A 26,474-nucleotide genomic window follows, 5' to 3' on the forward strand; every position below is an offset into this window, starting at 1 on the left:
ATGGGGACCCAGGACTATAGAGGGCCCTAAAGATCCTAATAAATCTTAGTAGAATATTATTCAGAAAACAAAACGATCCGAGTAACATCCCCAGGTGATTTGGATTCTAGCTGGCGGGAAGCTTTTCACACAGACGCACACACGTGAACATTCAGGGACATTCTTCGGGTGACTAATCTCCCCGAATCTTTGCATGTGTCTCTGCCCTTGATGCCCAAAATAAAACAGTAAATCAGTGAAAACTGAGAATGGCATGGTACGTCTTATTTTTACAAATTGCTAGGCAGGGTGCATACTGCAAAAAAAAAACCATATAAACTTGTTTTTTGCACATTTGAACCCCACTCTGAGTCTGACCCATTGCTGTAGGTCACTCTTTGTACAAAATACACACAGACAGAGAGATGAGGCACAGCCCAGTACTAGGGTCACAGAAGTGCCAATGATCCATTTTTCTCCGTCTGTGGTTTCTTTGCTAATGGAGAAAAGCCTATGTGCTTCCATCTGCTCTGTCCCATATCTGCATAAACAACAGGGATTGCATCAGCCTTTGTACAGGTGCACAGGGTGGATTGTAATGTGAAAAACCTTGAAATCCACCTGCAAATAAGCTGTCCATGCAGATACAGGAAGGAGAGGATGGGAGTGTATCAACCATCAGCCATGTGCACTATTAGCCGCCCTAAACCCTTATTCCCACAGTTATCCTGCTGAGTGAAAAGGGGCTGTTCTGCAGCAGCTGTTGCAAAAGTTATCTGCAATTGAAATCATCCTGAAATGTAAGATTCAGATGAGCCCTACATTGCTGGGATTAGTCTACTTCATCTGACTCAGCCATAACATTGCAGTCACATTACTATTACTGTTTCCCACGGTAATGGACTATAAGACAGGTCAGGCCCTATTTTATAAAGCAGAGATAGATTTGCATGGATTTTCCTGATATTGATGAGCCAGGGGTAAACCATCTGAGAAATCCGTCTGCAGAGCCATTCTGCTTCATATCAGACTAGTTTCGACTAAAAAACACCCTTCCAAGATGAAAGGGAGGCAAGAACAGTTCAGCTGCACTTCCCCCTCCCTGAGCTCACCAAGTGGAATTCCCCGCTATCTGACACACAGGAACTTCCAATCAGTCATCAGAACGGAGGGGAGGGTGCTTGTGATTCTGCAAACACCATAACAGAACACTGACTGATCTGTGTCGAGAGACAAACGGTATTTTTGTGTTTTGTGTTCGAATAGAGTTTGTGACTGCTGTGCTTCGATTCCCCACATATAAACAGCACTACCCCTACCAGCAGGGCTACACGGGGCACTAGGGACGGCCACAAGCAACAAACAAAAGCAAAGCTTCAGCTGTAGAGCATGTAGATAAACAAGGGCAGCATCAGCTGATCAATAAGCACACAGTGGGGTGGAAGTGGAACCGATAAGGACCAGTATTTACCCAGGTAAAAGGTCGGTTGTAAGAATATGAAAAAACAAAGGGGTGTGGGCAAGAGGAGTGGCAGATCAAACTGCTGACAGAATGAGGAAGCTTCCCATAGAAAGTTAAAGGACTGAGAAACAGAAAGAAATTGCACAGGCAGAAAAGAAAGCAAAATACAACAAAGTCCACTGCTGGCAGTCTCATGCACAAAGAAGAGGAGACGGTTGAGTAAAAATTAGTCCTGAGCAAGGCCCTTGTTGAGCAATTGGATATTTTTATGAAGAGACGTATGTGTCATCATTCCAAAATCATTGAACTAAGGGATTTTGTGTATAAATTAAAATGTTCATGGAAGGGGGAGATCACGAAGCGGCGCAGGATGACTCCAGCGTGGATGAGTTTACCGTGCCCCAGGAATCCGAAAGAGAAATACGGAATCAACAGTCTTATATGGAGAGGATATTTGGTGTCACCCTTAACATCATAGGGGTACTAGATCAACCCCCTTTGTGCCATCGTCCAATGGAACATCTGCAGATGTGGCTCCAAATGAGAGGGGATAGAAGGAGTATTGGAAAGGCCAAGGTAAGAAGTGGCTAAAGCCAAACGCAAGTCCAGCCTGGCAATCTGTAGGTCCTGGCAAATACCAGAGGGGCTGCTGTAAGATGCCATAGAGTCTAGACAGTCATTATTTATTGATAAATAGGGATGCACCGAATCCACTATTTTGGATTCGGCCGAACCCCTCGTGAAAGATTCGGCAGAACCTAATCCGAATCTTAGTTTGCATATGCAAATTAGGGGTGGAAAGGGAAAAACATCTTAGACGTCCTTGTTTTGCGACAAAAAGTCACACGATTTCCCTATGAAAAATTCAGATTCGGTTCGGCCGGGAAGAAGGATTCGGCCAAATACGAATCCTGATGAAAAAGGCCAAATCCTGGCTGAATCCCGAACCAAATCCTGGATTCAGTGCATCCCTATTGATAAAGTCAGGGATTTTTGGGCCTCTGTGTACTTAAAAAGCCTGGAATAATTTTGCTTACTACAGATGTTTAAGGAGTCTTGTTCAAATCTTGCAAAATTGAGAACGGGTTTATTAATGGGGCACAACTGTGTTTTTCATACAGTTGTATGCATTGAGTATAGCCTAGTCCAGTAGTGCATGACCATACCCTACATCGCTATAAACATAATTATTGTTTCTTCAATTCAACTTTATTTATTGGGAAGCTGATGTATGTAGCTCCCTGGAGCCATTGGTTCATATGTGGCATATACTGGATCACTAGCCGACAGTACTTATTTGCACTCATATCATGGCTGCCTGATCCACAAATTCCCTTTTATTTTTTTTGCACTCATTTAGCTATCTCTTTTAGAATAAAAAATCGTAGACTTTGCATAAACCAAGGCTTTTTTTTACATTTTTCCAGCTCCATGATGGTACAACAATTGACTACAATGTAACAGGTAGAACAGATGGCCCAACTGTTCCTTGTCAGTTTATATGCAGAAACAGAAAGTACAACAATCACTAACTAGCTCTGACTTAAAATGAGAGAAAATAAAACTGAATATGGTACTTACAAGAACATAAGTTTGTTTTATTTTCTATTTTGCTTAGGACTATATAAAAGGACTATGCAAACCAGAGGTAACCGAGGATTTTGACTACCCACGAGAGATGCATTGCATTTTTGTTGGGGCCAAAGGCCTCTTCCTTGATTGCCTGATCAAAGAAACATCAGCATATGTAAAGCCCTTAGCACCTGGCCAAATCAGGATATCTGGCCTAGCAGAAGGAGCAGTGATGGCCCAAAGCTGGCTCTGTGCTTCTGTAGAGAAATGTAAATCAAACACTAAGCCTAATATACATGAAGTCCAAATCAAAAGACATTTCAAGGAACTGGTAGAGGATCCTGCAGATAAGCATGCACTGGACCTTCTTATTCTTCCAACTTCTGTCAAAGAGGAGTTACTATCCTTAGTAGGCAAGCATGTCCTGGTTGATCCAACAACAATAATGGAACCAAAAAGCCAACAAAGAATGTCTGAAAATACCAATTATATAACAACATACAATCATCAGTTCTGGCCTACAGAAGTCCAAAACACTCAAAAATATGACAATATAAGTTCTAAAGCAGATGTTAGGCATAAATCAAAGGCAGGTAATGTTATTTTACACCACAGAGCTTCTGAGCCACAACATCTAGCTACCAACGATAAATGGGACTGCAATAGCCAAGAACCCCCATTGCCCAGCTTCGATACATATGAGAGGGCCGGAGTACAATTAACTGAGATTGATGTGCCCCAGTACCAACATCTGGATGAAAGAGAGCCGCCATACAAAGATGATCATGAAGAGTTTCAGCAGATATCTGGACTGCTAGACACTATTATGGGTAGGGAAAATGGAGACCAAAATCACTTTTCTTTGGGTACTCAAAAAGAATTTAATATGCTCTTGGACTTTTTTAAAACCATGGGTTACCAGGAAGCTGTGGTTCTTAAAGTATTGTCTGAAAATGGAATTCAAGAACCTTCTCAAATACTGGACAAGGTTAAGCTGGAACAGTCAAACACCAGTCAACGAACAGAACCACAAAATGTTCCTCATAAAGGACTCTCTCATACTGCATCCAGCCAGAATAATGAAGATGATGATTATGTTTTGGAAGTTGTTAAATCGGCTGCCAGGAACTGTGGCTATTGTCCTAGTGAAATTGATGATATAGGGAATGTATCTGTGGCAGGACTGCTTAGAAAACTTAATGAAAAGAACATTTTGGAAGATCACATGGCTTTTTCTAACTACCAAAGTCAGGATGATACTGAAGGTGGTGAACTGTTTCCAGATGTGCTTAAAGTAGAACCAGTGGCTGAGCTCAATGCAGTTGAAATGAATCCACCACAAATGTTAAAACATAACAAGCAATGCAAGCACCCTGTGGAGGTTGGTTGGTTGGAGAAAGGCAAGGGTCCAGCTGATAAGAAAGAACCCCGTGTCCCTGTGGTGACAGGAGTACAAAGGTTTACTGAAGCAATGCAAACTCCATTCCAACTTAACCTCAGAAATGAAAAAGGAAGGGAAGATCTGAGATATATCATAATAGATGGCAGTAATGTAGCTATGATGTGAGTAATGAAGGTGCTTCAAACTTGCACACTGTTATATGCTGTATAATCTCATGATAACTAGAGGAAGGGTTTTTTTTGCATGCAATACTGTAATGCTATGTCTGTTGCCTATACTGCATGTTAACGTGACCTTAACTTACCATATGGGCTCCTCTCACACAGTTTTCCCAAAGTCCTGGAAGTGGTGAATGTGCAGTAGGTTGCTTTAGTGAACTTCAGCTAGTGCGCCCTGTAAGGGAAGTGTCTTACATCAGATGAATTGCACTAGGCTGTGCTTGGAAAAGGCAGATACTCCCATAAAGTGATTGGTTATTGTGATGTGAATTGTGACAAAGCAATCAACCAGGTGACAATTGTTGTGTAAACAGACATTTTAAGGTAGATGATTGTGCATATTGAAATTCCTGGGTTCAACACAAGTGCCTTATTAATGTAATATAAGGGAACCTTAAACATCTGTAATTCACCACATAACCCATTATCCCTGATATCCATCTTCCTTTATCTGTGCTGTTAATCCTTGAGGTATTTTAGGCATTTGATCACAACTTTCTCCATCACATGCCATAACCCTCCTACTGTGTTATAATCTCCTACCAACTACCCAGAAGGGGTGTGATCTGATGTCATTAGGGCATGGCCAGCTAGACAAGAAATGGAATACATTATAGCAAAGGCAAGTTCCTACGTTGTACTATGTAGAGCAGTGATCCCCAACCAGTGGCTCTTGAGCAACATGTTGCTCTCTGACCCCTTGGATATTGCTCCCAGTGGCCTCCAAGCAGGTGCTTATTTTTTAATTATTTTTGACTTAAAGGCGAGTTTTGGTTCGATAAAAACCATTTGTACTGCCAAACAGACCCTCCGGTTGGCTTTAAGTCCACATGGGAGCAACCAATACCCAAGAACAACCCTTATTTGGAAGCCCCAGGAACTTTTTGCATGCTTATGTTGCTCTCCGAAATAATTTTTCACCTGAATGTGGCTCACAAGTAAAAAAGGTTGGGGACCCCTGATGTAGAGCATAGAAATTTCTCTGTACTAACAGCAATCTGCAGGTAAAAAAATCAGGGTTTCAGAGTGCTTGTTTTTATCGTATAAATTACTAAATAGAATAATTTTAAAAAAATGATTTTGTGTGCATTTCAAGGTACAGATAGGTGCTGCTTTGATGAACCCATTTTAGTGATGAGGAACTTTCAGGGAGTGAAACTGTAAATTAACAAAGGCAAGTAGTGAGATATGATCAGTGTATGTGTCACAGAGTGAAACTCACCGGAAGTGGGGGGGGCGGGTTGTCTCACTAATTTTCTTCTTCTCTTACTATAACATCTTACTTTATCACGAAAACCTGACACATTCAGTGACTCATATTGTATATGCTAGCATAAAGACCAATATACATATAATGTACACCAGTGAATAGCTATTGTGCTATAGCAACCAGTCGGGCCTAAATAAAAATAGGCAGGGCTAGGGCAGTCTTGTGCTTAACATGTTGTGTTATGTCTATCTGAGTGTTGCCATGACAGCACCCATATTACTTGCACTGTAGTTTCAATTCTCGTGAACTGATGCAGTTATAGTTTCTTTTCACTGTATAATACGTGTCCTCATAGCATGTTGTCAGTCTAACCTTATGCAACTATGCTTAATGACCATGACATCTTTGGTTCAGGGGAAGAAAGAGAGAACATGGAACGCCTGAGTCAGTGGGGGGTTGGGGGGAGGGAAGTTACACCTTACACAAAGCAGGTTCACTTGGTTTTCTGTGTGTTATCCTCATGCCTATTAAGACTTGGCACATGTGCAGTACAGAATGCTTTGGAAAAGTTCTGTACTGTGCTGCACAAAGTCTGAAATGTGACTACGCTGTGGTGTATTTATGGGAAACTGGCAGTTGGCAGCCCTTCACAAAACTACTCCAGACTGGTGTACTTTTGAAAGAAGAAGAGTGCTAGCCTGATGTAAGCAATTTACAGTCAGCAACCAAGCAATTTTCCAACCCCCAAGTGACTCCGACTTGCCTTGTCCTTTAGCACACTTCTTTCCTTATGCCTGACAGCTATTGCTATTTATTACTTTGTGCACCTTGTTTTAGCGGCAGGAGGCCAGCCATTTTGTTTTGCCCTATTTCTCAAATTAGGTGAATATGCATTTCATTGGTGGGTCCAATCAGAGCAGGTGACTTGGTTATAGGGAACTATGGATTATGTACTACTACGCGTAACTCTAAAACCGTGCACGCTTCTTATGCACGCTACAATATTTTGACCAGTAGCCACAGAGACTACCACCCAGCTGTGGTAATTTTTTTTCTGTAAAGGGGATTTCAAGACAAAAGAATAAAACCACATTTTTACTTTTAGTGAAAAAGAAACCTATCCCCAATACACTTCAATTTAAAAATCAGTATCGCTTTTATGAAAAACCTGATTGTATGCAGTGAAATTCCTACTTCCCTTGACTTGCTCTGACTGACGCCGGCGGTTGTTATGCAAACAAAATATTAAATAACCCTGCATATTGCTTCCCTGCCGTTCGAAAGTATGATCTATTATTGTTTCCCTGCAGAGCCGGGGCCGTCTAAAGTTTCCTATTTGTGTCAGTCAGAGCAAATAAAACAAAGGGAGAATTTCACTGCATACAATCCGTTTTCTTATAAAAATGGTACAAATGTTTTAATCAAAGTATATTAAAAGATTCTTTTACAGCCCTGGACTGATGCACATGCAGTTGAAAGAAAAAGTTATCCTTTTTCTTCAAAAGGGGTTGTTTGCCATCAAATCCTTTTTTAAGTTCATTTAGTTTCAGTTAGTTCACCGGAAATAAAGACTTTTCCCCAATACTTTCTATTTTCTATTTATGACCTTTTTTTTTAATATTGGAATTTAAAGTTACATTTTTCACCTTCTTATGTCTTTCTAAAGCAGCTCTGGGAGGGGGGTGGTCGCCAACTCTGTAACTGGTTTAAATTGATACATTTAGGGCAGGGGCCCACGGGCAGATTCGGGGAGATTGTTGCCTGGCAACTAATCGGCTCTTCTTTGGGGCAACAATATTTCCGAACTGCCTTCAGCCTGCTAAAATGAAAAATTGACTGCGACAATGCACTCGCGGTGCTTCGATTTCCGAAGTCGCCTGAAGTTTCCTCGTGAGGCAGCTTCGGAAATCGACACACCGCGCGTGCCATTTCGCTGGCTTTTTATCATTATAGCAGACGGAAGGCTGGGGTAAGGCAGTTCAGGGAGATTGTCGCCCCGAAGAAGAGGTGATTAGTAGCCAGGCGACTAAATCTCCCCGAATCTGCCCGTGCACCCCTACCCTTACTTGAAACATTTCTTATCTCTGGCCCTGCTGAGCAGAATCGCTGTTTCTTTAAAAACAGCTGTTACAAATAGTTGCTAATATTCCACAGATACTGCTAAGAAATTTATCAACTAATGTAGCAAATTGTAACAGTTCAGTGTGCCTGCATTACTGAGCTGCCAGGCTGAAACACTAGAGACAAGAACATTTAACTTAAATTTTAGAAAAACTGTAAAACAATAAAAGTTGGAAAGCAATTGAAAAAAAGGTCTTTATTTCTGGTGAACAATCTGAGATGGTGAACAACCCCTTTAAGCTGAGTTTTTCGCTGAACTTTTCTATATGTTCAGTTTTTTCCTGAAGCAGGGGACAAATGTCCTTGCTGAGAAAAACCCCGGCCCAGTGCAGTTTCCTAACAACGCGAGCACCGCCCCGGGGTATCAGATGAAATCACTGGGGGGGGGGATGTCTAACAATGTAACAATGTTAGGCACCCCCTAGATATTTAAACTTTCCTTCTCCTTTAAGCAATATCGATTGGGCAGTTTTGAAAAACCCATTCGTTTAGGACCATATATGCTGAAGGGTCTCTAAAGGCAAAGATTATACCATATTGATGGCCAAATCAATTTGTTTGGCAACCTCTTCAAACGAGAGGACCTACCTTAGAATTTCAATCCAGAACATCAGCAACCTTTACTGTCTGTGTATTTCCTGTATTTAGTTAACCCTTGGATTGACAACTTAAACCAAAAGCCTGTTATAAGCACGTTAGTTTAGAAAGTCTTGCGTGATTTCTAAACTCACGTGATTATCCGAACCTCCGGGTTCCTTAGTGTAGGCTGGAATTACTACATATTACAGTTTGTGTTTATGGTGACAACCATCCCATTCGATTTTATGGAGTCACATGGAAGTTAATGTGGGATATGATTTTCGTATGAAATTCGTATTTTATTTGAAAACCAGGTCCAAAAGTGTTCCATTACATGTTGCCATTAATTGGATGTGATTGTGCATTTGATAGAAATACATTTGAAAGTTATTTTTTGGTAAATATAGAGTGTAATGGAGATGTGTGTAACCTCATAAGCAGCTATGTGGAAAGGCGGTGGCAAAGCAGAGGAAATGAATATCCATGACAGTGTACTAATAATAAATTAATAATAAATTGACCATTAATGCTTTTACATACATGACGCATGAGCTAATTAATTCCATTTTAATCTGCCAGTTGGTACCCATGAGTATTTAATTCATTGCCCAGTCCCGTTCCATTGCATTTCTTTTTGAGAAATTCATGTTGACATAACTAACTTTTAAAAAGAACACACAAGTACTGTATGCATTTCAATAAACTCAGATTCAAAAGCTCAAATATAAGGGCCATAAGAGAAATCTATAAAGGATTAACTATCCAAGCCTCTTTTATTTCCATTCTCAGACATGGACTTCACAGTTTTTTCTCTTGTCGCGGAATTGCCCTCGCTGTGCAGTATTTCTGGGACCAAGGACATCGGGGCATCACAGTTTTTGTTCCTCAGTGGCGACTGAAAAAAGACAGTAAAGTTAAAGGTAATGTCTAATGCTTATAACAGGGTTAACTAGCGCCTCTATAACCTGTTGTGCAAATATGAGAAATGTGTTAAAGACTTAGCCCAAAACGCATTTGTAAGATTAAAGAGATGTTCACCTTTGAGTTTATTTTTTAGTATGTTATAGAATGGATAATTTCAAGCAACTTTTTTTCTTTTTTTTTTATAGTTATTGAAGTATTTGCCTTCTTCTACTGACTCTTTCCAGCTTTCAAATGGGTGGTCACTGACCCCATCTACAAAACAAATACTCTGTAAGGCTACAAATGTATTTTTATGACTACATTTTATAATTTATCTATTCAGGCCCTCTGCTTTTCATATTCCAGTCTCTTGTTCAAATCAATGCATGGTTGCTAGCATCATTTGAACCCTGGCAACCAGATTGCTGAACTTAAGCAAACTGGAAAGCTGCTGAATAAAAAGCAAAATAAATCAAAAACCAAAAATAATAAAAAATTAAAACTAATTACAAATTGTTTCCGAATATCACTCTCTACATCATACTAAATGTTAACTGAAAGGTGAACACCCCTTTAAATAGTTATTCAGCAAAGCAGTACAGGTATGAGATTTATTATCCAGAAAGGATTAACCTCTTGTGGGGGGGGGGGGAGTTGGTGTAAACCTACTATTCAGGATAAAACCAAAGGCTTGACAGGTCCACTGAAAATTTATAGAGTGCTAATATATTCTGTACAATAAACGTGTGTGTGTGTATGTATGTATATATATATATATATATATATATATATATATATATATATATATATATATATATATATATATAATACATAAAAAAACAATGCATATCCTATAAATTATATCCTTATAATTGGCTCTTACTGATGTCATCAGTTATAAACATACCTTGGAGATGTCATTTTTGTCACATGACTGTTGGGGTAACCGTTATGTATTATAATAAATAAAGTACCGCTTGTTGAAAAATATGAGGTTATTAGAAGTAACCTCTGAGTTCCATGAACTGTATATGGTCATGGAACTACTCGGTGACTTATAATATCCTTATATTCACTATTTTATATATATTATTATATTCTATATTATATTATTTTTTATATATATATATATATATATATATATATATATATATATATATATATATATATATATATATATATATATATATATATATAATTCCTTTGCTGCACTCTGGGGTCTTGCTTCCAAAAACGGCAAAAAAAGTCAGTTTATTCACTGTATCTATTTGGATTGTGTTATCTTGACAAAGGCCCCAATTAGGGCTGAAACATCGATATAAAATGAAGGAAATTTAGAAGAGTGCAGCAAAATAACTTTTTTGTCTGTATTTTACTACATGCTGGCACCCACTTGGGTTATTCTTAGGGATGTCGCGGACTGTTCGCCCGCGAACTAGTTCGCGCGAACATCGGGTGTTCGCGTCCGCCGAATGTTCGCGAACGTCGCGCGACGTTCGCCAATTTGGGTTCGCCTTAGCTGGCGCTTATTTTTGACCTCTCACCCCAGACCAGCAGATACATGGCAGCCAATCAGGAAGCTCTCCCTCCTGGACCACCCCCACACCCCCTGGACCACTCCCCTTCCATATATAAACTGAAGCCCTGCAGCATTTTTTCATTCTGCCTGTGTGTGCTTGGAAGAGCTAGTGTAGGGAGAGAGCTGTTAGTGATTTGAGGGACAGTTGATAGTAACTTTGCTGGCTAGTAATCTACTTGATACTGCTCTGTATTGTAGGGACAGAACTCTGCAGGGATTTGAGGGACATTTTAGGTTAGGTAGCTTTGCTGGCTAGTAATCTACCTTCTACTGCAGTGCTCTGTATGTAGCTGCTGTGGGCACTGCTGCTGATCTCTCATCTGCTGACTGCTGCCTGTAACCCAATAGTCCTTGTAAGGACTGCTTTTATTTTCTTTTTTGTTTTTTTACTTTGCTACTATAAGAGCCCAGTGCTATTAGTCTAGCTGTGTTGGGGAGTGGGACTGGTGTGCTGCTCCTAGTAGTTCAGCACCAACCAGAGTAATTTTTTTTTTTTAATATATATATATATTTTTTTATTTTACTTATCTCACTGTTCTTTAACGTGTCCAGTGCTGTTTGCTGTTCTTCATAGTAGTGCACCAATAGTAGTGCACTTGCAGGCATTATTTGCCCAGTGTGTTCTTCAAACAACTGCCACCTAGCTGTGTGAGCTTGTTCACATTCTGTCTAAATATCAATAATAATACCGTCTCCAGAAACACCACCTGAGTGACGTTTTTCAAGCAGCAATAATATATTCTGTATCCACTGCTGTAGTGTATAAGTTGACCTTGCAGGCATTGTTTCAATTTGTTTGCCCAGTGTGTTCTTCATTTTCAAACAACGGCCACCTAGCTGTGTGAGCTTGTTCACATTCTGTCTAAATATCAATAATAATACCGTCTCCAGAAACACCACCTGAGTGACGTTTTTCAAGCAGCAATAATATATTCCGTATCCACTACTGTATATGTTGCCTTTGCAGGCATTGTTTGCCCAGTCTTTAACCAAGTGCCACCTAGCTGTGTGAGCTTTTTCACATTCCGTGTCCAGAAACATCACCTGAGTGACGTAGTGTGATTTCTGCCCTTTACAGCACAAAACGCAGCGCTGTGTCAACAATGTATTTTTCAGAAACATTTTTGCCCTTGATCCCCCTCTGGCATGCCACTGTCCAGGTCGTTGCACCCTTTAAACAACTTTAAAATCATTTTTCTGGCCAGAAATGTCTTTTCTAGCTTTTAAAATTCGCCTTCCCATTGAAGTCTATGGGGTTCGCGACGTTCGCGAACCGTTCGCATTTTTGTCCGGAAGTTCGCGACCATGTTCGCGAACATTTTTTCCGACGTTCGCTACATCCCTAGTTATTCTAGGACAAAATGACAGATTAGGGAAATATATGATGATTGTATCTTTTTAAGGATAAATATATTTTTTAACTAAAGGTTTATCTTTAAACAGAACAGCATTTCCTAACACAGTTGAACGATCTTGGACTTCTCTCCTTCACTCCATCAAGAACAATAGAAGGCAAAAGAGTAACATCGTATGATGACAGGTAAAACCCAAAGCATTCTGCCAGTTTTCTATAAAAGCTTTGGTGTATAAGATGCGCCTTTATTAAGGGTGTGTCAGATCTACTAAAATGGATAGTCTATATTTACTATTTATTGTTTTTAGGTGTCATCCTTAAAGGTAACAGTAACAGCAAAAACATAAAGTGTTTTGAAGTAATGAGAATATAATGTGCTGTTGTGCTGCTCTGGTACAATTAGTGTGTTTGCTTCAGAAACTCTACTATGGTTTACAGGGCTGGACTGGGAGTTAAAATAGGCCCTGTCATTCCAAGTACACAAAGGCCCAAACATCCCCCTACCAGCCCACTATATGGTAACTTTCTATGGAGCCGTATAGCAGCCCCTCTGGCATTTGCCAGAACCCACAGATTGCCAGTCCGGGCCTGATGGTTTATATAAACAAGCTGCTGTGTAGCCATGGGGTAGCCATTCAAAGCTGAAAATTAGAAAAGGCACAGGATACACAGCAGATAGAGAAGCTCTGTAGTATAAAATGGGATTTGTCAGAACTTATCCATCTACTGTTTATCCTGTGCTTGAACGGCTGCCACCATGGCTACACAGCAGCTTGTTTATATAAACTATAGTACTAGGGTTGCCACTTTTATGTCTGGCTGAGACCGGGCGGGGGGGGAAATCCGTGACATCAGTGGGCGTATCTGTGACGTCAGTGGGCGTATCTGTAATGTCAGTGGGCGGGGCTATGACGTAGCGATCTGCAATTGGACGATCGCCGTGTCAATCAAGGGAATCCCGTCCGGTTTTCCTTATTTGGAAAACCGGGCAGGAAATATAGACCCGGGCAGCCCCTCAAAATACTGGGCTGTCCGGGCCAAAACCGGACAGGTGGCAACCCTATATAGTAGTGTTTCTGAAGCGAACACACCAGTTTCATCAGTGCAGGGCAACAGTACATTATACTGTCATTACTTTAAAAAAACATTTTTTTTGGTGTTACTGTTCTTTTAAATATTATGCTACCATGCCAAAGAACTTAATGAGAAACTATAGCTTTGAATATTGCAGGGCTCTATATATGCTATAAAACATAACAGCCCATATTTAAACCCTAAATAGAGCCTTTATGAAAAAAAATATTTTTCTAATAACGTGGACTATCCTCCTTTTTAGGATCTGAAGTCCACTACCTCGTCAGTCACTGGGGCTCACTTATCAACACTGGGCAAATTTGCCCATGGGCAGTTACCTATAGCAACCAATCAGTGATTAGCATTTTAAAGCTAGCTGCAAAAGCTAGGCTATATCAGCCAGTGAATGTAGGGAAGTGTGTTTTTTAATATTACAACCTGTATTTTCTAATACATGTATACAAGGCAGCCATCAGGGGGGAACAGGGGGGAGAGTTGTAGGGGGCCCCCGAGGGTTAGGGGGGCCCAGCCACGCCGCACTTTCTGAAAGCTGCTGACTTCAGGAAGGCAGGGCAGGAGCAGAAGGGGAGGTATCTTCTGTCCATTACTTCCCCTTATTGGTCACTGAGTTTAAGTCCCGGTTGAGCTGCTCAGGGATTGGATAGCTGAGGTTTGAACTTCTCCACCAGCTCATCCAATCACTATGCAGCTTTACCAGGACTTGAAATTCTGTGACCAATAAGGGAAGAAGATGCAGCCAACTGTGCTCCCCTCCGGCCTTCTGTAATTGACAGCTCACTGACAGTAGGTGGGCCACACTAATGAAGTGTAACATGGCAGGTAAAGGTAACCCTTTGTGGTCGGGCCCTGGGCACCAAATTTTTTTAAACTTCTGGGGGTGGGGGGGCAAGTTTTTTTACATGGACATTTAAGGGGGGCCCTGACCACCATTTTCTTATAACGTGGGGGGGGCCTGGCCACCAATTGTTTTTCCCCATGTGGGGTCCTAGCCACCAATATTTTTTAATGGGGGCCCTGACTACAAATGTTTTTTTTAATCGGGGGGCCCTAACCACAAATGTATTTTTATTATCATGTGGGAACCATAGCCACCAATGTTTTTTTTTTTTAAGTGTGCGGTGGGGAGGGCGGACCTGTAGGGGGAGCTTGTGTTGGGTGCAGCCCAGGGGGCCAAGGAAAATTTTTTGTATGGGGCCCTGCATGTATACATTTGATAAGAGTTTTTGATAGTCCACTTAAGATATGCATTACCTGGTGGTTTTATTTCAGCACATACAGGATCAATCACATGACTGCCAATAATGTTCAAGATGTAAAATGATGATGTGATAAAATATTTGATCAATACAGGTTTATGCTGAATTTAGCAGAGAAGACAGATGGTGTCATTGTCACAAATGATAATCTACGAGACATAGCTGCTGAATCCCAGACCTGGAAAACTATTATAAAGAATAGGTAAATATATACTTTTATAAAGTTTTTTTCCCTCTTAGTTATCCTCTTAATTTGTTTTTTTCATGATCTAATTTTTTCCCATTCATTACAGACTTCTACAGTTCACCTTTGGTGGAGGTATTTTCATGGTACCAGATGATCCCCTGGGTCGTAATGGACCACCGCTGAACCAGTTCCTCAGTAAAAACTCATGCCCCAGGTAAGAACATAACACCTTCTAAATGTGTACAGACAACAATGGTTTTAAGCTTTAAGATTTTTCCTGTTCCATCTTATGTAGGACCAAGTCAAAAGGACATTCATTTGCCGGTCGACGAGGAACCCATGCAGCACCTAAGAAATCATCTCAGACAGAGGTCTTAAACTTTCGAGACCGTAAGGCAGGTGCAGTGCAAGAAGAGCAGAAGGCTGATGTCCGCACATTAAATGAGACAAAAAGACTCAGACGTGAATTACTAAATATTTTTCCTTCCCAGCATTCAAAGGTGGATTATATTCTTCATAGAGAACAATATCTGTCTGATCTCAACAAACTTTCTGAACTCATAATAACTCTTTAGCGTTGAAAAAAGTTTAAAAATCAAAATACCCCAGTGACTGATTCAAGAAAGTCCTCTTATACCTTATTCAGTACAGACTGCCCACAAGATTTACTTACATGTTCCATCATGTATGAAGTCCTCATAAACAGGACCCAGCATTTATGAAATGAAAATTTGATTCCTTCTATTTGGAGCATCTACATGGACAAATCTGCATTGGGACAAATATATTTTAAAAATATAAGTTTGTTTTTATTCACTACACCTGGTCTACTACCCAAATCTAGTTTAAACTATTTGTGTACAAAATATGGAAAGTTCCACCACTGTACAGAGTGTTTTTTTAATGTTTGATTTAAAATATGTACACATGCAATTTTATTTTTTTTTTAATAAAAGGAAATCCATGTCACAGAGCAATATTACAGAAAAATATTACATAGTCCATGTAACCCACCAGTCTGAGTCGGTCTTTAAAAGCGAAGTAATATCAAAGAACTGAAAGTAAGGTCAGTAATTACAAAGCAGTGTTGAACTAAAAGAGGCAGGTAGCAAAGTATACAGACACACAGAACTCCTTTCATCTTGCTACATGCAGCCAGTGCTTACCAGTCAGAATAATACATTTTGTTACATGCAAAGACCAATTGGTAGCCAATTTTGGCCAAATAGATCTGACAATGCATAGGGTTATGGGGAGATCATTTCAGTTAACTCAGGGTTGTCAAATACATATTTAGAGGGGTGGTTAACGTTTGGTATGTGTCAAATGGCCAATTCTAAGCACGTTTTCGGTTAGTCTTTATTACAGTAATCGCTAACCAGTAGCTCATGAGCAACATGTTGCTCTCCAATGCCTTAGATGTTGCTCCCAGTGTCCTCAAAGCAGGAGCTTATTTTTGAATTCCAGTTTTAGAGACAAGTGTTAGTTGCATAAAAAACAGGTGCACTGCTAAACAGAGCCTCAGTGTAGGTTACCAAATGGACAATCACAGCACTTATTTGGCACCCAAGGACATTTTTCTTGCTAGTGTTGCTCTCCAACTCCTTTTACTTCTGAATGTGCTCACGGGTTCAAAAGGTTTGGGATCCCTGTTTTATTATTTATTGTTTTTTAATCGTCTACTTCTGACGTTTTCCAGCTTTCAAATGGGAGTCACTGACTCATCTAAAAACAAATGCTCTGTAAGGCTACAAATTTATTGTTATTGCTATTGCTATTTTTAATTACTCGTTTTTTAATTACCTTGATTTATGTAAGCACCACTAGTATGCAACCTAACATGCTTAGGTGTAGAAAGTTGCATTATATAACTAAACCTGTTAATAGCAACTAAAATATATAGGGTGAATATGCCCCAAGTTATCTATAAACAGTTTGACATTTTTCATATCTTTATTTATGAATGTTTCACATTTTAATGGAATTCTAAACCTTTTATAATTGAGCATATATAAACCAATATTACGCTGGTTCATGCTAAATATTTAGAAGTTGACATCAGATCTCCATTCGGATGGCAATGTTAGCAGAACAAGGGAAGGGATTTTGATTTCCACTAGGAACTTCAGCTGCTGTGCATCTCTTACTCCTAGATCCTATAGAGGATATGGGTACTGTAGATGGAAGACCGATCAAATCAAAAGTCTGGACAACAGACAAATATGCAAAAATATATTATGAATTATTTAGTGATAAAATCCAATTAAAAAGCAACACAGAGCACACTGATACATATTTATTCCATTGTTAGGATTATAGAAAGTGCACAGTACTTCATTTCAAAAGGTCAGCAAGGGCAGATTTGAGGTCTGGATACAAAAAGGTGAATCCACTCTGCAGTGTTTTTTGTGGGACAACTCTCTGTCCTTCAAGTAACATTGGGGCTCTGTCCTCTCCTAGAAGAGCCTTAATAGCTAGGGCAGGTACTGGCAAGAATGCGGGGCGCCCCAGGGCCATGCTCAGAGCTTGTGTAAAGTCACTATTGGTATCTTTAACAGCGGAGGGTGACACTGCATTTAGGACATCCCCACTAGACCCCCCTTGCTCAATGCATTGACACAGTAGTCTGCATAAGTCTTCAATGTGAATCCAAGGAAACGGCTGATTTCCAGATCCAATAGGACCCCCCAGACACAAGCGAAATGGCCACAGCATGGAAGGCAGCGCACCCCCATCTCTTCCTAATACAACACCTAGAAGAAGAAAAATCAGAAACATTATGATTCGCTCCACTATGGAGTAATGTAATCCGTTTTTTAGCCATAAAAAACAAGCCTTAAATATGTGTGTAGTGTGGCCAAATATTTACCTGTGCTCACCACTAGAAAATAAGGGCCGTGTTGAATGGAGCATATTGATTAACACTATTAGAGTGCCAGTGCTTCCCATTCACTCATTGGTGGTAAATGAACTATGCAGTTTAGAAGGTATTTTATGGGATTAAATCACTACCGTTGTCCTAACAGGAATGTCTGCCCAAGAGTCTTAGCTTAAAGACCATATAAAGCATTTTACCAGCACAATTATTTAATGTAGCTGACAATGTATCTGTAAAATGATGAACATCTGATGCATCCCTCACCCCTTCAAATTCCAGAATATGTAAATGACACCTCTTCACATTACTTTTTAGGCTAAGATCCCACAATTAGTTTTTTTTCACTGTGTTGGTTAAAACAAAGTGGTGCTGGGTCTGTTTCTTATTGCTGGGATTATGTTTCTGATCACTGCTTTTGGTACTTTTCTCCCCATTATGCCCATAGTTCAGGTAGCCATGCTGCACAGTTCAATTATACTTGACTGATGGTTCTTAATGCCTGAAGGTGGTCTCTGACATCTGTCGCATTCTAGGGGACATTATCAGAAAGCTTCAGTCAATTTGGCAGTAGCTACTATCTATTCAGCATCCATAGATTTCTATTTGAAGCCCTAACATATATTGTCTTCAATATTTGTTAATAAAAAGCAAGCAGTTATAAAGGAATACACACAATTGCTTTTTTTTTTTCGTATGAAAAAAAAAAAAACTCACCTGAACGCACTCTCACGAGCTGTGTACTGGGTTTGTTAATTGAGGGGGGCAGTTCGGCTACTTGTTCCCAATCTCTTACTAGACGAGAGAGGAAATCTGCATTCCCCCCAGGACTTTCTTCAGAGTATTGATGTGTTTGACTTGGTGGGTAATATCCTGCAGCAAAAGTATAAAAAAATCAAAAAGACAGAAGTGTAAAGCTGTTCAAGCTGAACCAATTTACAATAGGAATATATATGGAATTTAGTAAAACATAGTTTATTACCCTCAACTTACCCACTCCAGTAACTAAAATCCAGGATCGTGGGGGGTTTGAAGATTTGCTGATGGCCTGGGTCAGAGTGCGGGTTGTCTCAATTCTGCTGGAGATAACCTCCTGCTTAAATGCCTCTGTCCACCTGGAAACAGCAATGGCCATATTAAAGGCTAATGGATTCTTACAAGCTTCATTCGTACATAACATATTTTAATGGACAAGACTCTAATGCTTAGGAAATAGGAATCATCCAAAGCCAACAGTGTTTCTGCGAATGGGAAGCACAAGTGTCAAAGCAGAATGCATTTTTAGTTAGACTGGGTTGCACAACCACTAAACTCATACAATAGTCTTGTGACAGGCAGGTTTTTCCCTTTACTCATGGCTTTAGTTGCTGTTTCAATGAGCCACAAACCTTCACAAAAAGTTAAGCTCATCTGAGCACATTTGCAAAATATTGTGTTTTTCTAAAATATTTAAATATTGCTGTTTTTTCTAAAGTAATCCTTTATACGAGTAAATAAAAAGCAGCAATACACAGAACAGAGGTTAATTTAGTGTGCATGAGGCTTTTCCAATCAGAGACCTCTATATACTCTGAACTCTGCATTCCCTGGTTGTGCAGCAGTTCCCCCACCTCCCATTCCATATCAGTGTTTGCTTGTGACCCAACACTGAAAAGAATTATATTGCAGAAGGTACAATAACACTCAGAAAGACAACATGCATTGTGAAAGATGACTACGGTATTCTTTTGAAAGTAGCCCCAAAAATTGCTGATGGCAGGGTCAGAAATGACTCTACTGGCTGAGAAAAATTAAAATGCCTCAGGGTCACACAGACTGATTAACTAGTTTAAACTAGTTTGTTTGGTGTATACAAAATGTACCAGCGGCTAAAAAATGACCATTACTTTACCTTTTTAATGGGTTCAGAACATTTTCACCTGCAAGGTTAACGGCTGCATCACATGGTGGGAGCCCTTTTTTGGAGATATCTTCCTATGGGACCAGGAATAAGAAGGTGCGCAAACACAAATTATTAGATCTATGGAGCGGTACAATATTTCTTGCAAGAAACCCCAATACCATTGAAGTAAGTTTGCTGTGTAGTAAGAAAAATTCTTGCTGAAGAAACATTATATATATATATATATATATATATATATATATATATATAATATATATATATATATATTCTCAAACTACCTAGTGGTCTCGCCTTTAGTCTGTGCCACCCATTACACTGAAAGTGTGAGTACCCCTTCTGTGTTTGTCATCAAAACAGAGGGTCAAATATATGAATCTACAAATATTTCACTTTTCTCCATACAGATAGATTACTTTAAGTGACTTTTTAGATGTAGTAATTTGGTGACCGGAGGGGGGGGGGGTACCAGAACCTTGCTAGAACCTCAGGCAATAGACCACTTGAAACCATGCCAATTTAAAATCTCCAGTGAGGTGCTGTACACAAGTAAATCTGCCCTTTTATTCCAAATACATGGGACGTGTTATCCAGAATGCTCGGGACCAGGGGTTTTCCGGATAATGGATCTTTCCGTAATTTGGATCTTCATACCTTAAGTCTACTAGGAAATCATGTAAACATTAAATAAAGCCAATAGGCTGGTTCTGCTTCCAATAAGGATTAATGATATTTTAATTTGGATCATGTACAAGCTACTGTTTTATTATAATAGAGAAAAAGGAAATCACTTTTAAAAATTTTGCTTATTTGATTAAAATGGAGTCTATAGGAGATATCCTTACCATAATCCGGAAATTTCTGGATAACTGTTATCCGGATATCGGATCCCATACCTGTATAGCAAACATTCCATATCTCTAGTTGTCTGTTTGTGCACACAAAACTTTCTGCACTCATCTACTTGTATCTATTTCCTATAAAAGTAGATCCATAAGTGAAGATTCTTCCGTCTAGTTGTTATAGGGCTTATGGCACGTGTAGCATTTCTTCCTTGGCATAGTTCAGAAGGTATAAAAACACCAGGTAACCCCTAAGTCGTATGTTTTAATATAAACAGAAATCAGTGAAAAAATCAGTCCCTGTTACAAGATGTGACGGGCAACTACCATTTATAAAAATGACAAGCAGCGTGGAGAATATTGGGTGTCCAGAAGACAAATGCTAAGTGTAACATAAGCCTAACGAATAGGTCTCAGGATAACTGCCATCTTTCTGAATAGATAAGATACACCTTAGAAAACGTACGGAAAGGGATGTAATTTATAATCTCTGTGGTGCTGAAAAACGTTAATCTACCCTTTCTACCATATTACACCTTTCTCAACAGCAACAACATAAGGCAAAAGTAAAACAGGTGAGCTGTAAACTACCCATGTAATCCTCCCCTTTCCTGGCCTTTGGGAGATGATGGAGACATTGTGACCTCTGTTGTTTAGTAGCTTTGACAGTGACTGACCAATGAACCCACTGCCTCCACCTGCAGGATAAAGAGATAAACAAAATAATGACTGTTGCTGCTCTGTTAGCTTACACTGGAGTTCTGCTTCTAAACCCCAAGTTTAATACCCCAATTTAGGATTCATTTGTGCGGGCACCTTTAAACTGAGCTATAATGTCAGTGATGATAGTTCAAATAGATGAGAAGTTTATGCCACAGCATCCACAAGAAAAACAAAACAACCAAACCCACAACATATGGGAGTAGCAGACTAGATGCTTAAGTAATAATTAACCCTGCAGATACCTAACATAAACATGCTAGAAGCTGCATTAATTACATACCCACTCAAACCAGATTTTGCAGTATATTAGCGGTGGTGTATTTTACTCTGTAGGTACGTTGCACATACTTTTTGACAAAAAATGTATCGGGCTTTAGAGGTTCTTAAAGGAACAGTAACACCAAAACATGAAAATGTTTTAAAGAGATGAAAATATCACTCACTGTTGCCCTACACTGGTAAAACTGATGTGTTTGCTTAAGAAACACTACTATAGTTCATATAAACAAGCTGCTCTGTAGCAATGGAGGAAATAGAAAAAAGGCTATATGGCACAGGTTAATTAGTGGATAACAAATAACACCATTATGTTCTACAGAGATTATCCTCTATCTGCTGTGTAACCTGAGCCTTTTGTCATTTGAATGGCTGCCCCCATTGCTACACAGCAGCTTTTTAATATAAACAGTAGTAGTGTTTCTGAAGCAAACACAGAAGTTTTACCAGTAAAGGGCAACATTATATTTTTATTACTTTAAAACACTTTCACTTTCCACACAGCAGGCATAGATTATTATTAACATGTATTTATAAAACCCCAAAATATTGTGCAGCGTTTTACATTGATACCACAGGAAGCACACAATAACCACAAATATCAAATACATGATGCAGAGGGGGTCCTGGTGGCCACAAATGATATTAGCATCATCAATATTACACACAATAACTTCTTCCTAGTAAACCTACTGTTACCCCCAAACGGAGTGCAGGTTCTATAAGTCCACACCTTTGGTTGAGCATAATATTTCTGCCCAACAGTTGCCCTTTAAACCATTTTTTTTAAGATGGGGTCGGTGACCCCAATTTGAAAGCAGGAAAGAGTCAGAAGACAATTCAAAAACAAATAAAAAAAAATGACCCGCTGAAAAGTATCTCAGAATTAGCCATTCTAAAACATACTAAAAGTTAATGTAAAGGTTAAACATCCCTTTAATTCTGTCAATAAATGACTATATAGCGGAGCTGAAGATGCTTTTGCTTTTCTAGTTAGATCTTTCCAAGACACTACAGCTGGTTAAAAGTACTGGCCAAACAAGGTGTTTACTTAAAAACATCATCACTATTGCTTTAACAGTATTAGAACTTCTGTACTATATGTGGCCTAATTAGCTAAATGAATATTAGATGGGGGAAAGGTCACATATTAAATACACTGGGTAGAGAAGGCAAATGATAAGGAAAAAATTATATTAAAACAGGCCACTGGTGAGAGATGAAAAGGGTCAGATTTCATTAGAAGTGCAGTGAATTGAATGCAGACAACTGAAGTTCTTCTACGCTCCTAACACTAACTAATGAGAGATGCAGAGCCCATAGGGGAGTATCTCTATGGTGCAGCTTTTAACCACGACACGAAAATATTGCTCAATTAAAAAAAAATATTTTCTGCATATTAAGCCTTATATTTCTCATATATGATGAGCTGATCATGTCCTGTATCCGCGGTAAACAGGAACCTACGCTAGCGCCTCTTGCCCCCCGTACAAAACCTAACCACGTGATCTCACCGATAAGAACCTTCATACTGCAGAAGCCACGTACAATGACAGCACCATAGAGTATGTAGCACCGGCTAGAACAAACCGGAAAGGCAGTCGGATGTAAATGATAGAGACAATAATATGGAGACTTGAGCGCCTAGCGGTGACCAAAGAGATTTTTCACACAGTTGATATGGAAATTGCTTTGTTATGGGGACTAGAGCGACACCTATAGGCAAGGAGCGTAGCTGCGCTTCAAATCTTAGCGCTGTCGATTCATTCTGATATTCTATCTTTTATGACTGTTTGATGGTGATTTTTTTCCCTTTAAATCACCTTTAGAAGTTGCTTCAGTCAAAACTGAAAATGACAACTAGAAGTTAGAACATCTTAAAGTAACATTGGATTCTAAAGCGATATGACTATGAGATTTTCAATTTCATTCATCCAAGTCATGGTTAGGGTTGCCACCTTTTCTGGAAAAAAATACCGCCCTTCCTTATCTCTTTTCCCTATTAATAACATTGGGATCAAGCATCATTTGTAAAATACCGGCCAGGTGGAAACCCTAGTCATGGTATATCTAGTATAGGTAAATCTAAAAACAACTGAGTAATCAATGAAGATGTTCACTACTCATCCGAGCAGCTTCTTCAGTTCAACTGACTGGTGTGTGAAATTCTCGGCATATAAACTCTTCCACTAATCCATTTACAATGGCACATTGTAACTCTTCAAAGAGGTGACATCTGAAGAAATTCACAGAGGTGTTGATTCTGTGTAGTTACTGTGATAGGATTATCCAATGTGTCATGCAACTCCTAGATACAGGTGTTACTTGTGAGAGTTGCATGAATGGATGTGTGAAGTGTTCTGAATCCGCCGGGGTACAGATGTTAGAACAGCATTGTATGTAGCAGACAGGTGGGGTCAAAGGCCCCCGCCTCTGTTCAGGGATGGTTTCTCCACCTTGACATGAATCGCCTCTTTCACGCCTCATTCAAACCAGCGATATTTTATCCAAGATTTGGACCTTGGAGTGTCCCTTGAGTTTTAGGTGTAGAAAGACAGCTGAGTGTTGCCCTGTAGGGTTCGCCCTCCTATGCTGATAAAGCTATAGTAAATAAAAACTATTGAATTTATACATGGTCATATCTATGATTTCTATAGTCACCTGTTTTAATTGGTACTTAATGGGGGTTATATGGCATTAAAATGCATGGTTACAAAATGAATTTACATTCTACTTATAAATATGGGGATAGTGGTCAATTCAAAGTTACTGACCTGTATAGTAAATATAATTGGCTTGCTTATTAGGACTGTCATTCCTCTGTACCTGGGTCACCAATATTGCATGACCAAAAATTCACCTAGGCTCAGATGCAGGCTGTGTTACCTCACTATCATTAGGGCCGCTATAATTACTTTTCAGGACCAATATTACTAAGTTAATAAAGATTTCCCCTACAGGAGCGTTCAATTATTAGTTCATCAGTCACCTCAAACAAGTAGAATAGGGCCCCAATAAAAAAGTGGTCAAGCCTCTGATTTGCCATAGCCATGCCTCATTATGTAAAAATCCTCCATTATATACCCAGCTAGATGCTGCCCACATCCCTCCCTACAAGCCCCATCTCCGTAGAGCCATGCTGGAGTACCCCATATAACAATTTCTACCCTCTCTATATGGTAATAGAACGTCTCTGTAATTTCTAATAAGCTTATATTTTATAGTAGGGGCTCCACTATTCCACATATTTGTTATAAACTCTGGCTAATTATCTTTAAGTTTGTTATTCCAACCCCTGCCTGATTGCTAGAGTCAGTGAGCCTAAAATAGCAAGATTAACAGCTATAAAAACTATTAAAACAGCTAGTACAATTATTAGCATACCGTAGGGTTCATTCTGAACAAGTGCAAAGCACTAGAATGCATGTAGAACTGGGTGTGTATCAGGGGCGTAAATATAGAGGAAGCAGACCCTGCGGCTGCAGGGGGCCCAGGAGCTATAGGGGCCTCACGAGGCCCTAATTCATATACGATTTCAATAAATATTGGTAAAACGGGTCAACCTCTAGACATTTTGGGGGCATGGAAAATAATTTGCTGTGGGGCCCACTAATGTCTAGTTACGCTACTGGTGTGTATTAACACAAATGTAGCGGCACATATAGGCTCCTAGCAAAATGCCCAAGTATCAGTTTAGCCTGCCCTAATAAATTCCTCATAATTGTGTGAAAAAGGCATGAATCCTGGATCCCTGATATCACGTAGTTGCGTTTTGCATCTGACAGGCAGAATCCCAGTGTTTTTAGCTATGTCTATTTTATCATCCATGCTGTTGTAACAGTTAACTTAAATATATGAATATTCGCCAAATATCTGTGATCTGTAAATGGTTAAACTCCTGACAGGAAGATTCATTTGGATTGTACCAATATACTGACTAGGAGTGCAACATATATGTTTGTATGTTTTGCTGTTTATTCAGTTCTAATCAAGTAATAAATAGTTTCTGACAGACCAGATAACCTCTGTGTGAAAACCATAGCCACACACTGAGCAGAACCTTTGCCAGACTATAATCCTTAAAGGAGAATTCAACCCTAAAATTAAAAAAATCCTACCCCCCTACCCTACATAGACCCCCCCTCCCTCCTCCCGCCAGCCTAAGTGTTACCCCGGGCAAATGTCCCCAACGTTTTACTTACACCTCGGTGCAGATTCAGGCATTGGAGTTCAGGGGTGCCATCTTCAGCCGCTTCGGTAATCTACGGCATGAGACTGATTTAGGCAATCCTCTTGAGTTTCGGCGTATGTGCAGTTGTCATGGAACAGAAAATCGCTCCAGCTGCGCATGTGCCGACCTGCCTGGGCACCTGAGCATAATAACACCCTGAACAAATAATTGACGTACATGTACTAAACATACATGTACTGAATTGCTTACATTTTGAATAATCCACTAGTTTTGTAGAACACATTTCCATACAAATCAGTTAACAATTTGATTTGCTTGGTAAAATCCAAGCCCATTATTAAATAAAAAGCACCCACGTGAGTATTAAACAAGGGACATGGTGCAGAATAGAAAAACAGGAACAGAGCACATATGCAGCACTGGAAGAGCTAGGCCAAAGTAATAATTTAATGGAGCTCAAAAGACCAAAAATTTAGCCCTACAATTATCAGCAACGTTCCCATTATTCAGTGACACTAGCACACATACCTTCCTGATACATTTTCTTGTCATGAGAATGATTTGTAAAAAAAAAACTGTCAGGGGATCATACAGGGACATGTTTTTATGTGTTTACCGCAAACTTGAGACACAGGTTTGAGCACACTTCAGCTTATTGATTTAATTATAGTCTGCCTGTTGTGCTCATGAGCTTTCAGAGTTCTGTTTTACTTTTGTAGATGCAACTTGCTGTAATTCTTGTGTTTAAC

The 26,474-nt window shown here is 39.6% G+C and overlaps 2 protein-coding genes across 3 annotated transcripts; one reads left to right on the forward strand and one right to left on the reverse strand.

Moving 5' to 3' along the window:
- The first annotated feature begins 1,635 nt into the window (after positions 1 to 1,635).
- Positions 1,636 to 15,907, forward strand: khnyn.S (KH and NYN domain containing S homeolog). Its single transcript, NM_001114817.1, is given in 7 exon segments — positions 1,636 to 2,017; positions 3,060 to 4,576; positions 9,333 to 9,463; positions 12,469 to 12,565; positions 14,825 to 14,932; positions 15,024 to 15,131; positions 15,213 to 15,907. Coding segments are annotated over 7 exon segments (2,484 nt in total). The 5' UTR covers positions 1,636 to 1,774; the 3' UTR covers positions 15,493 to 15,907.
- A 1,228-nt stretch (positions 15,908 to 17,135) lies between these two features.
- LOC108707038 (epimerase family protein SDR39U1) lies at positions 17,136 to 23,192 on the reverse strand. 2 transcript variants are annotated; one of them, XM_018243957.2, is made up of 6 exons: positions 23,048 to 23,192; positions 21,126 to 21,232; positions 19,684 to 19,766; positions 18,786 to 18,907; positions 18,510 to 18,665; positions 17,136 to 17,670 (listed from the first exon to the last, which is right to left on the reverse strand). In XM_018243957.2, exons 1-6 carry the CDS (start codon positions 23,061 to 23,063, stop codon positions 17,252 to 17,254), a joined length of 903 nt encoding a protein of 300 aa, XP_018099446.1. In that variant the 5' UTR covers positions 23,064 to 23,192; the 3' UTR covers positions 17,136 to 17,251. The 2 variants fall into 2 exon arrangements, with proteins under 2 accessions (XP_018099446.1, XP_018099447.1); XM_018243958.2 differs by lacking the exons at positions 21,126 to 21,232; positions 23,048 to 23,192 and adding an exon at positions 20,538 to 21,117.
- Between the last annotated feature and the right edge of the window lie 3,282 nt (positions 23,193 to 26,474).

This window comes from Xenopus laevis, chromosome 1S, assembly GCF_017654675.1.
Source record: "Xenopus laevis strain J_2021 chromosome 1S, Xenopus_laevis_v10.1, whole genome shotgun sequence".
Taxonomy (NCBI): domain Eukaryota; kingdom Metazoa; phylum Chordata; class Amphibia; order Anura; family Pipidae; genus Xenopus; species Xenopus laevis.

Excerpts from the sequence above, each read along its gene's own strand:
- LOC108707038 (XM_018243957.2), bottom strand. Across the intron at positions 18,908-19,683 it reads GTTCTGAACCCATTAAAAAG|GTGGACAGAGGCATTTAAGC; the intron begins GTAAAGTAATGG and ends TGCTGTTTCCAG. Across the intron at positions 17,671-18,509 it reads GCTCGTGAGAGTGCGTTCAG|GTGTTGTATTAGGAAGAGAT; the intron begins GTGAGTTTTTTT and ends TTCTTCTTCTAG.